General features: G+C 37.0%; 1 protein-coding gene across 2 annotated transcripts in view; it reads right to left on the bottom strand.

The window, feature by feature from the left end:
- The window catches only part of TEX11 (testis expressed 11), a 330,215-nt gene that overhangs the window by 85,251 nt on the left and 227,532 nt on the right, over positions 1-17,432 (bottom strand). For both annotated transcript variants that reach the window (XM_025372487.1, XM_025372486.1), the window contains 2 exons: positions 15,347-15,449; positions 1,108-1,232 (listed from right to left, as the gene is read on the bottom strand). In XM_025372487.1, the coding sequence (XP_025228272.1) occupies positions 1,108-1,232; positions 15,347-15,449 (228 nt within the window). The remainder of the gene's footprint in view (positions 1-1,107; positions 1,233-15,346; positions 15,450-17,432) is intronic.

Below are 17,432 nucleotides of genomic sequence, written 5' to 3'. Positions count from 1 at the left end.
TTTAACATATACATTAGCTATTTGGTCTTTATTCTATATACTTACATAGAATTCTATATTCTGTAAACTTACTTTCCTAATGCATGGCTTGTCTGTTCAAATTGACTTGTGAGATCCTGGAGGAACATATTTCTAGCATCTAGCCCAATATCTTGCCCAAAGTAGTTGCTAAATACAGTTTGAATGATACGTATTTTGATGTCAATGAGTAGGGTAATAGAACTCCTGAAGGAAGAAAAGTATTTGGCAGATGCAGATATGGAATGTATTTGTGAAGAATGGGGAAGAAGATGAAAGAGAGGAAACCCAAAGGCAATTATCTTTTTAAAGGAAGGTTTATAAATATACATTTGATGTAGAAAGCCGAAGAGAGCTGCTGGAAGAATTATGGAACTGTAGTTCTGATCAGGAAGATGGTTTTCCTATTTAAAGTAGTTTTAAAAAGAAGATAAACTTAACAGTTTATAAATTACATTTTCAGCCATCTTAATCAATCTTCGTAACAATCCTGGAGGTAGGTATTATCTTTATTTTGCAAAAGATGAAATTAAGACTTGAAGAAGTTAAGCACATATTAAATGGCAGAGCCAGTATTCAAACCTAGTCTAAGAGCTCCACAGATGCTACTATGCTTTTCCTAATTCAATATATTAATAAAACCAGAATTCTGTAAGTAACAAACAGGGATACAATTATTTATTACTTCTAAACTAACATTGTTTTGTGGTTATGAACTCAAAGGATTCACAGAAATTTAAACCATTTTGTTTAAATTGATGAGGAAGATAAGTTTCTATATAGATAGCTATTTATTGACATGGTATGGCATTTTGAATTTGGAGTTTCTTTTAAAAATTAATGTTTTGCTATGTTTATTTTTATGTTGTTTTGAGCACAACTCTGTTACCTCACTGTTTCATTTACTTTAGTCTGCATTATAGCGAAATGAGAAGAAATAAAGCAGTTCTGCAACCAAGTCTGGCCTGAAAGTATGAGGCAAAACAAATGGTAAAGGTCTCTCCTGTGTCTAACTAATAATGATTCTATTAATTGTCTTTCAAAAAGGAAAAGGGATAAAAATCGAGTAGATGAATACATATGAATTACCTCTAGAGCAAACTGGGCAGCTAAACTTAGAAGCATGGTAGGTGAACCTCTCTCTGCAACTAGATCATTATCTTCGGACTCTTCATCTGTTAATACATTCTCTAAAGTAATTATTGCCTGCAAAGCTGAAAAACAAGAAAACAATTAAAAAATGATATACTCTAATCAAAGAAATTACATATCTATGGTTAATTATGCCACAATGAATTTGGAACTTATTTTAAGAACATTAATATCTTTAAAATATTAGTATTCTTAAAGTAATGTGAGTTGCTAAACTTTCAAGGAGGACTCGAACACCAGAAAAATGCCCAATTGGGCAACTGCACTTCTGTGAATTTATCTTATGGATATATTTGCAAAATTAAACAAATATACATAAAGATGTTCATCCAGCATTGTTTGTAAGAGTAAAATATGAAATCAGCCTAAATTCCATCATAATGAATGGGCTAAACACACTTTGGTACATCCATAATTTGAAATATAATACAGAATAAAATAAAAAATTGAGTAGCTGTGTGTTGTATTCCATTATATTCTTAAAGGTGGAATACGACAAGTTAAATGTGTGTACTATAGACAAATAAATATTTGTTCAAATTAATAAGCAAAAAGAGAGATAAATGTAATCATAAAAATTAAATTAATCCAAAATAAACCAGAAAAAAGGAAAAAGAACAAATGGGACAAACAGAAGATAATTAATAAGATGCTAAATTTAAATCTAAGTGTATCAATAACTATGCTAAATATAAATGACCAAATGACCAATTAAAAGGCAGAGACAGTAAGACTGAAAACAAAACAAAACACAACTTTTAAATATATGCCCCCACAAGAAATACACTTGAAATATAAAAACAAAATTGATTGAAAGAAGAGGATGGGATAATATACACTAAAGTGAAGGTAATCAAAAGAAAGTTGGAGTGGCTATATTAATATCAGATAAAGTGAATTTCAGAGCAAAGAATATTATTGGCAGTAAAAGGTTATTTCAAGACAATAAAGGAATCAGTTTATCATGAGGACATAACTCTAGATGCTTATGCACCCAATAAAATTTCAAAATATAAGAAGCAAAAGCTGGTAGAACTGCAAGAAGAAATGAACAAATCCACAGTTACAGTCAAAGATTTCAATATCCTCTCTCAATAACTGATAGCACAGAAAATCAGCAAGGATTCAGTACACTTAACACTAAATCAACTTGATGTGACTAACATTTATAACACTCAACCCGACACCAGCAAAATGTACATTCCTCTCAAGCGCACATGAAATATTTACCAAGAAAAACGATATTCTGGGCCCTAGAACAAGTCTCAATATATTTAAAAGGATTAAAGTCATACAAAGTATAATCTTTGACTACAATGAAATGAAATTAAAAATCAACAAAAGAATGTTCTCTGGAAAATCTGCAAATATTTGGAAAATAAGTAACACATCTAACTAATCCACAAGTTTAAAAAGGAATCAAAAGTTAAATTGGAAAGTATTTTGAACTGAATTAAAATGAAAACATCACATATCAAAATTTGTGTATCGTCACTAAAGCAGTAATTAGATGATAATTTGTAGCATTAACTGTCCAGATAGACCAGAATAAAGGTCTTAAATCAATGACCTCAGTGTTCACTTTTGGGAATAGGAAAAAGAAGAGCAAACGGAACTCAAAGAAAGCAGAAGAAAGGATATGATAAAGATAAGAATGTAAATAAGTTAAATAGAAATCAGATAAAAACAATAGAGGCCAAGGTAGGAGAATCGTTTGAGCCCTGGAGTTTGAGACCAGCCTGGGCAACATGGTGAGACCCTCTCTCTACAAAAAAAATGTAAAAATGAGCTAGGTGTAGTGGCATGCACCTGTGGTCCCAGCTACTCGGGAGGATGAGGCAGGAGGATAAACTGAGCCTGGGAGGCCAAGGCTGTAGTGAGTTGTGTTTGTTTTTTTTGAGACTCTATAAAAAAAAAACAAAACCACCACCACCACCAACAACAAAAAACTGATAGAGAAAAATTAGTAAAACCAAAAGCTGGGTTCTTTGAGAAGATCAATAAAATTGACCTTCTGCATTGATTGATCCTCTAGTTACACTGACCAGGAAGAAAAATACAGAAGACATAAATTTCAAATATCAGGAATAAGAAAGGTGACACCACTGTAAGTTTTACATATGTTAAAAGGATAATATGGGGGATATTATGAACAACTTTAGGCCCATAATTTCAACAACTTAGATGAAACAAATTTTTGAAAGACACAAACCACCAAAGCTAAATCAATAAATAATAGATAGCTTGAATAGCCCTGTATCTATTAAATACATTTAATGTATAATTAAAAACCTTTCCATAAAGAAAACTCCAGTCCCAGATGGCTTCACTGGTGAAATCTACCAAAAACATTTGAGGAAGAAATAATATCAATTCAACACAAACTCTTTCAGAAAACTGAAAAGGAGAATATACTTCCCAATTCATCCTATGAAGTCAGTATTACTCTGATAGCAAAACAAAAATCATTACAGGAATATAAAACTACAGACCATTTTCATTCATGAACATAGATACACATATTCTAAACAAACCATTAGCAAATCAAATTATATAAAAAGGAGTGTACATCATGATCAAGTGGGGCTTGTTCCAGAAATACAGCATTGGTTTAACATTTGAAAATCAATTAATATAACTGACTATATTAACAAATTTTTAAAAAATTGATCATTTCAACAGATACAGAAAACCATACAACCAAATTCAACATCCATTCCTTACCCCTCCCACCACCAAATGGAACTCCCTCAACCTGATAAAGGATATCTGTGAAAAACCTACAGCTAACATATTTACTGGTGGAAGACTCAATGCTTTCCCCCTAAAATCAGGAAAAAGATAAGGATGTCCATTCTCATCAGTTTTATTCAAATTTTACTGGAGAATCTAACAAGAGCAACAAAGCAAGAAAAATATAAATTGCACCCAGATTGAAAAAGAAGTGAAATTATCTTTACCCACAGGCAACATTATTGTCTATTTAGAAAATCTGATGGGGCTGGTGCAGTAGCTCATGCCTGCAATCCCAGCACTTTGGGAGGCCGAGGTGGGAGGGTTCCTTGAGGCCAGGAGTTCGAGACCAGCCTGGCCAACGTGGTGAAACCCCATTTCTACTAAAAATACAAAAATTAGCCAGGCGTGGTGGTGCATGCCTGTAATCCCAGTTTCTTGGGAGGCTGAGGTACAAGAATCACTTGAACCCAGGAGGTGGAGATTCCAGTGAGCCGAGATCGCGCCACCGCACTCCAGCCTGGGCGACAGAACAGGTCTCGAAACAGAACAGGTCTCAAAAACAAACAAACAAAACAAAACAAAAATAAAATCAAATCTGATGGAATCTACAGGGAAGGTACTGTACTGCAACTAAGAAGTGAGTTTACCAAAGTTGTAGGATATAAGATCAATATACAAGAAATAATTTGTATTTCTACATATCACCAATAAGCAATCAGAAACCAAAATTTTTTAAAAATGCCATTTAAGATAGCATAAAATATAGTGTACTTAGGGATAAATCTGACAAAAGATGCACAAGACAGGTACAATGAAAAGTAGAAAACATTGCTGAGAGAAATTAAAGACCTAAATAAATGGAGGTATGTAAGTTACTCATGGTTTGGAAGACTCAGCAACGTCATCAAGATGTCAGTTATCCCCAAAGCTGATCTATAGATTCAATGTAATCCCAATCAAAATTCATTTATGCAAAACTTAAAATAATGATTCCAAAATTCATATGGATATACAAAGGCCTTGGAATTGTTTTGGCTATCCAAAACAATTAGAAAAGAGAACAAAGTTGGAGTTCAAATTTATTACATAGCTACACTAATAAAAACAGTATGGGAATAGTGTAAGGATAGATCTATTAAAGTTGACTTCAAATTTATTACATAGTTACACTAATAAAGACAGTATGGGAATAGTGTAAGGATGGATCTATTAAAGTTGACTTCAAATTTATTACATAGTTACACTAATAAAGACAGTATGGGAATAGTGTAAGGATGGATGAATAGAAGAATGGAATGGAATAGAGTCCAGAAAGAGATCCACACATATATGACAACTAATTTCTGATAAAGGCACAAAGGCAATTTAATCGAGAAAGAATAGTTTGTTAAACAAATGATGCTGGAACAATTGGATAGTCGTGTGCAAAAAAAAAAAAAAAAAAAAAATTCAATCCATACCTTGAGCCAAATGCAAAAATTAACTAAAAATGGTTCATAGACATAAATGTAAACCTAAAATTGTAAAATTTCTTGAAGAAAACATGAGATATTTTCTGTCACCTTGCACTAGGTAAAGATTTCTCAAATACAATGGCAAAAGCACAATTCATAAAAGAAGAAAAATAAATAGGACTATGTCAAAATTTAAAACTTCTGTTCATGAAAGATGGTGTTAACAAAAAGAAAAAATCTGCAAAATACATGTCTGATAAAGAGCTTGTGTCCACTAAACATCAACAAGATGGTGGAATAGGACTTTCCAGCGCTCATTCCCCACAAGAACATCAATTTGAACAACTATCCACACGTGGAAATACCTCCACAAGAGCTAAGGAAACTAGGTGAGAGATTTCAGCAGCTGGCTGTGGCACAGAAATAGAAAAGATGCATTGAAGAGTGTAGAAACAGCAGCTTTTTAATACCCATGTCACCCCTCCCCCAACCCCAGGCCATAAAGCATGAAGACAGATACCCTCCACTTAGGGGAAGAAGAGGAAAGTGAGTACTGGAATTTACCTCAGACCACAACAATGGGCTGGCGGCAGTAAAACTCATCACTGGGCAGGCTCCCATGGCCCCGGACTCCAGGTCATATCCTGCAGACCCAGCTCCAGACCTGCCCGAAGGACTTGGTCTCTAGGACTGCCACATCACCAGGCCAACCCCAGCAGATTCAGGCTCCAGACTGGCCCCAGTGCTGGACCAGACCCATTATCCCCAGGCTTTGGACCTGTCCCAGTGCCATAGCAGTCCTAACAGACTCAGGCTTTAGTCGCAGCCTCCATCCCTAGGACGAGGCTGACATCAGTAGTTCCAGGCACCAGATTGCTGCCAGTAGGAAGCTGGATCCCCCATAGCCCCAGGCTTCAGGTCTGCCTCAGCACTAGGCCAGCCCCACAGCCCTAGTCATCAGGTCAGCACCCATGGACTCAGCCTCTAGGCTGGTCCTTGTAGATATAGGACCCAGGCCTACTCAGTGCCAGGCCAGCCCCTGCAGTCCCCAGGATCCAGGCATACTCCAGGTTTTCAGACCACCTCAGAGCTAGGTCAGCCCACACAGCCCAGGCTGCAGGCCTGCCCCAATACCAGGTCTGTACCACTGGCCACAGGTACGAAGCTGGCACTCATGAACACAGTCTTCACGCCTGCTTGTGTCACTCCACACTCCAGTGGAGCCAGGGTCCAAGTCTGCTCCAGCAGACCAAGGGTCCTGGGCTGTTCCCCATGGATCAAGGCTTCAGCACTTCCCCTATGCAGCCAGGTTCCAGGACAGCTCCCGCAGCTCCAGGACCCAGGTCAGATCTCACAGACCTAGCCTCCAGGCTAGCACACACACACCCATCCTCCAGGTTGAACCCCACAGACCCCGCCCCAGGCAGATCCCCACAGCCTCACACTCTAGGCCAGCCAGTGTGTCTCCAAGTAGCAATTTAGTACCCACAATCCCAGGTTTCAGGCCAGTCCTTATGGCCCGAGGCTCCACATCTGCCCCAAAACCAGGCCAGCTCCAGGCTCTAGGACTGTCTCAGTGGCCCAAAGCTCCAGTAGACCCAGGGTTCAGGCCTGCTGCAGTAGGCCAAGGGTCTAGGACCACCCCAGTAGACCCAGGTGCCAGGCTAGCCCCCATGGACTGAGGCTCCAAAACCACTCCTACAAACCGAGGTTCCAGGCCAGCACCCATTGACCTAGGACTGAGGCCTGCCCTAGTCCTCAGGCTGGAGGCCCACCCCAGTGCCAGGCCAACCCCTACAGACTCAGGCTCCAGGCCTAACCCAGGGGACCCAGGCACAAGGGCCATTCCAGTACCTGGCTGGCTCTTGCAGATTCAGGCTCAAGGCCCACTTTAGTGTTTGGTCAGCCAATGGGGACCTAAACTTCAGGCCAGCCCCACTGGATACAGGCTCCAAACCCAATCCTTCAGACCCAATCAGGAAGTCCACCTCAGTAGATACAGGCTCCAGATCCAACCCCGTGGACCTAGGCATCCAGGCCCACCCGGCTGCTAATCTATGAACAAGGCCAGGCTGCCAAAAGACTCCAGGAGTCAGCCCACCTGTGAACCATGCAAAACAGCCTACCCATAGTTCCTTGATAGGCCAATAAAGTGCCTTCCCAGACTAAAGAGCTGTTGCACAGCAGAAGAAACCATCATCAGAATGAACAAATAAACTATAGAATGGGAGAAAATTTTTACAATCTATCCATCTGACAAAAGCCTAATATCCAGCATCTACAAGGAACTTAAGCAAATTAAGAAAAAAAAGAAGGCTGGGCGTGGTAGCTCACACCTGTAATCCCAGCACTTTGGGAGGCCGAGGCAGGCGGATCACGAGGTCAGGAGATTGAGACCATCCTGGCTAACACGGTGAAACCCCATCTCTACTAAAAATACAAAAAATTAGCTGAATGTGGTGGCAGGCACCTATAAGTTCCAGTTACTCAGGAGGCTGAGGCAGGAGAATGGCGTAAATCCAGGAGGCAGAGGTTGCAGTGAGCCAAGACCATGCCACTGCACTCCAGCCTGGGCGACAGAGCAAGACTCCATCTCAAAAAAAAAAAAAAAAAAAAAAAAAAAAAGGAAACCCACTAAAAAGTGGACAAAGGACATGAACAGACACTTCTCAAAAGAAGACATACACGTGGCCAACAAACATGAAAAAAAGCTCAACATCACTGATAATTAGGGAAATGCAAATCAAAACCACAATGAGATACCATTTCACGCCAGTCAGAATGACTACTATTAAACAGTCAAAAAACAACAGATGCTGGCAAGGTTGTGTGTGGAGAAAAAGGAATGCTTTTACAATGTTGGTGGGAATGTAAATTAGTACTTCAACCATTGTGGAAGACAGTATGGTGACAGCAACAAAAGGGCAAATATCTGAATTATAGGAGTTCAAGAAGGAGAAGAGAGATATGAAGGGCTGGAAAACACATTTCAATCAATAGCAACAGAAAACTTTCCAAACCTGGGGAAAGATAAATATACAGGTACAGGAAGGTCATAGGTATCCAATAAAATTCAATCCAAACAAGACAACACCAAGACATATTATACTGTCAAAAATCAACATAAAAGAGAGGATCCTGAAAGTAGCAATAGGAAAGCAGCATATCACATATAAAGGAGTTCCAATAAAGCTAGCAGTGCTCTTCACAGCAGAAACATAGGCCATAAAAGAGTGGGAAGATATATTCAAAGTGCTGAAGAGAAAAAACCCTGCCAATTAATACTTTACCCAGTAAAGCTATCCTTCAGAAATGAAGGAGAGAGAAAGGCTTACCAGACAAACAAAAGCTGAGGGAGTTCATTGCCACCCAGACTTGTCCTACTAGAAACTAACAGTTAGTTTTTTTGAAAAGATAAACAAAATCACCAGGTATGGTGGTTCATGCCTGTAATCCCAGCACTTTGGGAGGCTGAGGTGGGGGATCACTTGAGGTCAGAATTTTGAGACCAGCCTGGCCAATGTAGTGAAACTCCATCTCTATTAAAAATGCAAAAATTAGCCAGGCATGGTGGCATGTACCTGTAGTCCCAGCTACTCAGGAGGCTGAGGCAGGAGAACTGCTTGAACCCGGGAGGTGGAGGTTGCAGTGAGCTGAGATGGCACCACTGCATTCCAGCCTGGGGGACAGAGTGACTGTCTCAAAAAACAAAATAATAATAATAATAATAATAAAATTAAAAAATAAATAAATAAAATTGACAAACTTTTATTTAGACTAAGAAAAAAGATAAGGCACAAATAAAACAAGGAATGAAAGAGAAGATGTTACAGCTGATACCACAGAAATATAAAAAATCATGAGACTACTATGAACAATTATACACCAAGAAATTGGATAATCTAGAAGAAAGAGATACATTCCTAGACATATAAAACCCAGACTAAATCATCAAATAGAAAAATGTGAACAAATAATGAATAAAGAGATTAAATGAATAACAAAAAAGCTTCTATGTAAGAAAAGCTCAGGTTCTGATGGCATCACTGCTCTTACCAAACGTTTAAAGAACTAATACCAATCCTCCCCAAATTCTTCCAAAAAATGTAAATCATTTCACAAAATTCAACATCATTTCATGATTTAAAAAAATTCAACAAATTAGGTACATAAGGAATGTACCTCAACAGAATAAAGGTCATATATGACCAATGGACAAATAACATCATACTCAGTGGTGAAAAGTTGGGAGCATTTCCTCTAAAATAAGGAAGAAGACATGGATGCCCACTCTCACTACTTCTATTCAACATACTACTGGAAGCCCTAGTCAGAGTAATTAGGCATGAGAAAAATACAACGCATCTAAGTTGGAAAGGAAGATGTTAAATTGTCTGCTTGTAAATAACATGATCTTATATATAGAAAGCCTTACAGATGCAATGAAAAAAAATTTAGAACCAATAAGTGAATTCAATTAAGTAGCAAGATAGAAAATCAACATACACAAAGTAGTAGCATTTCTACATACTAACAACAAACTATCTGAAAAAAATATCAAGAACATGATTCCATTTACAATAGCTACAAAAATATTTGGAAGCAAATTTAATGTTGAAGTGAAAGACATGTACACTAAAAACTATAAAACACTGATGAAAGAAAGTGAAGAAAACACAAAGAAATGGAAAGATATCCCATGTTCACAGATTGGAAAAATATCGTTAAATGTCCATACTACCCAAGGCAATCTACAGATTCAATGCAATCCCTATTAAAATTCCAATGACATTTTTCCCAGAAATTAATAAAAAAAAATACTGAAGTTTCCATGGAAGCAAAAAGACTCTGACTAGCTAAAGCAATCTTGAGCAAAAATAACATAGCTGAAGGCATCATACTACCTGAAGTCAAAATAAACTACAAAGTTATACTAATCAAAACAGCATGGTATTGGCCAAAAAACAGATACATAGGCCAATGGAAGGAAATAGAGAGCCCAGAAATAAATCTGCACATTTACAGTCAATTGGTTTTCAATAAAGGTGTCAAGAACACACAATATGAAAAGGACAGTTTCTTCAACAAATAGTGTTGGTAAAACTGGATACCCACATGCAGAATAATAAAATTTGACCCTTTTCTCACAATATATGAAAAAGCTATTAAAAATAGATTAAAGATTTAAACATAAGACATGAAACGGTAGAACTACTAGAAGAAAACATAGGGGAAAAGCTCCATGACATTGGTAAACGCGAAAGTAGACACATGGGATTACATCAAACTAAAAAGCTTCTACACAGCAAAAGAAACTGTCAACAAAGTGAAGACACAATGTATGGAATGGGAGAATATATTTACAAACCAGGCATTTGCGAAGGGGTTAACATCCAAAAATATATGAAACTCAAACAATTCAATAGGAAGGAAACAATAACCTGATTTTAAAATGGGTAAATGACCTGAATAGACATTTCTCAAAAGGAGATGAGCAAGTGGTCCACAAGTATATGAAAAAATGTCTAACATTACTAATCAACAGAGAAATGCAAATTAAAACCACAATGATAACATCACCCCAAATCTGCTAGAATGGCTGTGATAAAAAAGACAAAAGACAACAAGTGTTGGCAAGGATGTGGAGAATAGGGAACCCTTGCATATTGTAGGTGGGAATGTAAATTAGTATAGCCATCATGGAAAGCAGTATGGAGGTTCCTCAAAAAATTAAAATAGAACTACCATATGATCCAACAGTCCCACTACATGGTAGAATATCCAAAAAAAAAGTGAAATCCATATGTCAAAGAGATATCTACACTCCCATATTCACTGCAGCATTATTCACAATAGCCACGCTATGGAATCAACTTAACTCTTCATCAGTAGAAAACGTATAAAGAAAATGTGGTGTGTATATATACACAATGGAATACTATTCAGCCTCAATAAAAGGAAGAAATCCTGTCATTTATGAAAAAAAAGTATGGACCTTGAAGACATTATATTAAGTGAAATAAGCCAGGCACAAAAAAAATAAATACCACATGATCTCATATGTGAAATCTAAAAAAGCTGACCTCATAGAAGCAGAGTAGAATGGTCATAGAAGCAAAGTAGAATGGTGGTTACCAGGGACTAAGGCATCAGGGAGATTAGGGAGATGGTGAAAGAATACAGAATTTCAGTTGAGTAGAAGGAACAAGTTCAAGAGATCTATTGTACAACATGGTGACTATAGATCATAACAATGTATTCTATTCTTAAAAATCACTGAGAGTTTAAGTGTTCTCACCACAAAAAAATGCTAAGTATGTGAGGTAGGGTTGGGTGTGATGGCTCACGCCTGTAATCCTAGCACTTTGGGAGGCTGAAGCAGGAGGATTGCTTGAGCCCAGGAGTTTGAGGCCAGCCTGGGCAACATAGTGAGACTCCATCTGTACAGAAAACAAAAAAAGATGAGGTGGAGGATCACTTGAGCCTTGGAGGTCAAGGCTGCAATGAGCCGTGATCATTCCATTGCACTTCCACTTGGGTGACAGAGTAAGATCTTGCCTCAAAAAAAAAAACAAAAAACAAAAAAAAGGATATGAGGTAATGTATATGTTAATTAGCTTGATTTAGCCATTCCACAATGTATACGTATCTTTAAAACACCATGTTGTTCATGATCAATATATATAATTTTTATTTGCCAATTAAAAAATAAGTTTTTAAAAAAGACAACTTGTATCCAGAATATATAAAGAACTGACAAAAATCAATAATAATAAAACAAAGTACCCTATCTTAAACTGGGAAAAAGATTTGTACAAACACTCCACCAAAAAAGATACTTGGATATAAAATATTAAACATTAGGGAAATGCTAATGCCACAGCAAAACACTACTACCCACTATCAGAATAGCTAAATTTTTTTTTTTTTTTTTTTTGAGACGGAGTCTCGCGCTGTGTCACCCAGGCTGGAGTGCAGTGGCGCGATCTCGGCTCACTGCAAGCTCCGCCTCCCAGGTTCAGGCCATTCTCCTGCCTCAGCCTCCGAGTAGCTGGGACTACAGGCGCCCGCCACCACGCCCGGCTAGTTTTTTGTATTTTTAGTAGAGACGGGGTTTCACCATGTTAGCCAGGATGGTCTCGATCTCCTGACCTCGTGATCCGCCCGCCTCGGCCTCCCAAAGTGCTGGGATTACAGGCTTGAGCCACCGCGCCCGGCCGCAGAATAGCTAAATTTTTGTTCTTTTTTATTTTTTTAAGTTCTAGGATACATGTGCAGAAAGTGCAGTTTTATTACATAGGCATACATGTGCCATGGTGGTTTGCTGCACCTGTCAACCCATCACCTAGGTTTTAAGCCCCATATGCATTAACTATTTGTCCTGATGTTCTCCCTCCCCTCCCCACCCCCAACAGGCCCCACTGTGTGTTGTTCCCCTTCCTGTGTCCATGTGCTCTCATTGTTCATCTCCCACTTATAAGTGAGAACATGTGGTGTTTGGTTTTCGGTTCCTGCATTAGTTTGCTGAGGTTGATGGCTTCCAGCTTCATCCATGTCCCTGCAAAAGACATGATCTTATTCCTTTTCATGGCTGCATAGTATTCCATGGTGTGTATGTACCACATTTTCTTTATCCAATCTATCATTGATGGGCATTTGGGTTGGTTCTATGTCTTTGCTATTGTGAATAGTGCTGCAATGAACATACGTGTGCATGTATCTTTATAATAGAATGATTTATATTCCTTTGAGTATATACCCAGTAATGGGATTGCTGGGTCAAATAGTATTTCTGGTTTTAAATCCTTGAAGAATCACCATGCTGTCTTCCACAATGATTGAACAATTTACATTCCCACCAACAGTGTAAAAGCATTCCTATTTCTCTACAGCCTCACCAGCATCTGTTGTTTCTTGACTTTTTAATAATCTCCCAGAATGGCTAAACTTTTTTAAGTGGACAATTTCAAGTGCTGATGAGGATGCAGATCAGCTAGAACTCTTAGCCATAGCTGGTTCACATGTGAAATTGTATAATTGCTTTAGAAAACAGTTTTGCAGTTTCTAATAAAGTTAAACATATATTTACCATGTAAGTCCACAATCCCACTCCTAGATATTTACCCTACAGAAGTAAAATATCATCAAATTAACTGAGCGTGGTGGTGCACACCTGTAGTGCCAGCTACTCAGGAGGCGGAGGCAGGAGAATCGCTTGAACCTGGGAGGTGGAGATTGCAATGAGCTGAGATCACGCCACTGCACTCCAGCCTGGGTGACAGAGCGAGACCCCATCTCAAAAAAACAATATTATTATCACACAAAAAAATGTAAAGAGATGTTTTATAGCACCTTTATTCACAATTGTCAAAACTGAAAACTTTGAACTTGTCTCAGAGGTGAAAAAATAACCCCCAAAACCATTCAAATATCCTTCAACTGGTGAATGAATTTTTCCATACTGTGGTATTTCCATACTATGGAATGCCACATAGCAATAAAAAAGAACAAACTGTGGATAAACACAATATGGGTGAGTTTCAAATGCATTAAGCTAAGTGAAAGAAGCTCAAAAAGATTCATACTATATGATTTCATTTATATGACATTCTGGAAAAGACAAAACTAGAGATAGAAGAGATCACTGATTTCCAGGGCTGAAAGTGGTGAGAAGGAGTAACAGTAAAGGGGCCTGAGGTATTTTTTTTCTACATTGTGGTGGTACTTACATGACTGTATGCACTTATCACAACTCATAATTTTTAACCTATATAAACCTCATACGACCATACACTAGCAAGAATAAATTTATTACATGTGTCTTCAATATACATGACTTTTAAAAAATGGTCACAGACAACTGAAGAAGAAATAAAAGGGTTGATCTGATGTTGTATTTAAAAAGTAAAATAATTTTTAAAAAATAATGTTAAAACAAAAGATTTAACAGGAAATTTACTAATATTTTTGCCATTTTTACTGGCAAAAAGCTTCAAATTATTTTATCCTTAAACATAGTATATCAAGTAAAACAAATGCCTAAAAGTCTCTAATGAAAACTTTGATGATGAACATGACAGCAATATTAACGTCTAATTTACTATTCCTTAATTATTATACAGGTATACTTTACTATTTTGGAACATTTATTTTTTAATGTAAAATAAATGATATTTTTTCTTATGGAGTGAATAATAGAGTCCCTTGCACCTAGTAGGTGTCCATAAACAGTTGCTTAATTGGATTCGTATACATTTTGTTTGGATCCATTAATTTAAGCTTCTTAACTTCTGCCAAACAAATGGCAACCAGTCTGGAGCTCAGACTCCTTCAGGATTAGTTCAGCTACCTGAGGGCTGAAGGCATTAATATCTGAGCAAAGGCATATCTATAACCAATTCAACATATATGTGCCTATGCAGACACACCAGCTAGGAAACTATGCTTAACTTAATGGAAAGGCCTCAACATTAATGGGATGAGGGTCATGTGTGAAATTCCAACACTGTCCACTCTATGGACAGAAACTCCATTTCAAGGCCAAATCTCTCACCAATCACCTTCCAAATAAGTGAAAACAATCAAAAGGTACCCCAACTTTCATTTTTTGAAGACAATTCTTAACTGATATGGATCTTTAGTATAACCTCACCCACACACAGCTTTTTAAATTTAATTTTTGAATAGGTTGGTTTAAATAAAAGTATAAAAAAGTACATAGTGATAAGACTTTCCCCCAATTCTTATCTGGTGTTTGCCCAGTTCCTATTCCCTCAATAGGTAACCACTGTTCTTTTACTTTTATATAACCTTCCACAGTTTCTTTTTGCATTATTGTATCATCTTTACACATACATCTTTACATATACAGAACGTATATTCAATTCTATTGTCTTAAAAACAATGTTCTTTTCCCATTGTGGTTGAAGAGGATTACTTATTATTTGTGTTAAGAGCCAAATATAAGTTACAAATAAAATTTATACCTCTTTCAGAGTTGCCCTCTATGACTGCAATCTTGAATATATAAAATTGAGTGAAAACGTTTCTAGGATCATGTCGTTCAGCTTCTGCCACTGCCTCTTTGGCCTGAAAAGAAAAACATTGGGTCCTTTTAATAAAATCTGTAAGGAAGGATTTACCATATTTTACCAATATCATTAAGGTAGTCAAAATGGCTGAGGGATATTCATAATGAAAATATATGAATCTAAGAAAATATTTGCAGAACTGCTCTTCTAGAATGCTAATGTAACAGTGAGTTATACTTCTGGAAATAGAGTAAGTTACATATGTCAGACCAACCCTCCTGCTGAAAACAGCCAAAAATGTTGGATGATATATTAATTTTTTCCAGAAAGAATAAAAGAACAACTGTAAATGAATTTACAGTAAAAGATAGTAAAATATTACCAAGTAAAAGAATAGTAAAAGAACTACCAAGTAAAAGATAGTAAAAGAATTACCAAGGCAAAATCTAAGGAAAACTGAGGTCTCAGAGAGGTAAACAGAAAAGTAAAGTCACTTTTATCTGGTAAGCATTTGCAAATGTAACCAAATTTGGTTAACTTCCGTTTTGAGGGACATCACTAGGTCAGGGGAACAGACATCAAGTTCCAAGGGATCACACTCCTAGACTAGGGACAAGCCAAAAGTAAACCCACTCCTACCCACATTCCTAGAAAACTAACTGCAAATAAAATTACCTTAGTGCTGGATAGAAGGCAGCACAATGGGGTGCAGGGAAACAATCCATGAGGTGTAATACTAGGAGACTCATGTATTCACTGACCCAAACTACATTATACAGGAAGCTAAAAGACCTAAAGCTGAGAATTTAGTTTAGATAGTTCTCAAACATCTACAGAGGCAAATGTAAATTCTTCTCTGGGGGAAAGCACCTTATCTTAGCCTTCAAAATAATTCCATAAACAATTTTTCAAGAACCATGAGTTGTACACGTTACAAAAATAGCAAAGCACACTCATAAACAAGGTACCATAAACAGCAAAAACAAGAGATAGCAGAAGCAGACCCTCAAGATGCAGATACTAGAATTATGAAAAACTGGTTATAAAACATCTATGCTTTCAAAGTCTAAAGAAATACAATGTATGCTCAAAATATATGTATGTGGGTTGATATACAGTGGTACAAATTAATGCAGTTATAGTGGTTGTTTCTAGATGGTATCCATTCTGTCTCATTATTGCCTGTGCCATACAAGTTATTAAATACTTTGCGTATCAGTGAAGTTAGTAGTAGGAAACAGAGACCATAAAATGTGACCTTGGGGATTTGAAACAAAGAAGCTTTTTGAAATGAGAAACCCAATTACCCAAATTAAAACATAATAGACAGGTTTAGCAGCAGATTAGAAACAGGTGAAGAGAAAATTAGTGGGCTGAAAGATAAAACAGAATAAAATAGCCAAAGTGTAGCACAGAGCGATTACAAACATGGAAGACAGTTAAGAAAGGATTCTATACTTTCTAGGATAGCCACTAAAAGATTAGAAGCAGTAAGTAATTTTCACACTAGTAGAAGGGGAAGACTGGAATGAAAAAAAAACCCGAAAACAGTATTTTTAACAAATGGTGCTGGAACAACTAGACATCCACATGTGAAAAAGTAGATCTAGACATAGACCATAAACCTCTCACAAAAATTAACTGAAAATGGATTATAACCTAAATATAAAACCCCAAACTATAAAACTCTTAGAAGATAACAGAAATTTTAGGTGAACTTGGGTTTGGCAATGACTTTTTAGACACAACACCAAAACCATATCTATGAAAGAAAAAACTGGTAAATTAAACTTCATTAAAATTAAAAACTGGTCTGTGAAAGACATCATTAAGAGAATAATGATAAAAGCCACATATTGGGAAACAATACTTGCAAAACACATATCTAATAAAGGACTGGTATTCAATACGTATGAAGAATTCTTCAAACTCAACAATAAGAAAACAAACAACCCAAGTATAAAATGGGCAAAAGACATGAAGAAACACTTCACTAAATAAAATATACAGATGGCAAATAAGTATATGAAAAGATGCTTAA

Source organism: Theropithecus gelada, chromosome X (assembly GCF_003255815.1).
Source record: "Theropithecus gelada isolate Dixy chromosome X, Tgel_1.0, whole genome shotgun sequence".
NCBI lineage: Eukaryota > Metazoa > Chordata > Mammalia > Primates > Cercopithecidae > Theropithecus > Theropithecus gelada.
This window is presented reverse-complemented; position numbering and strand designations above follow the sequence as displayed.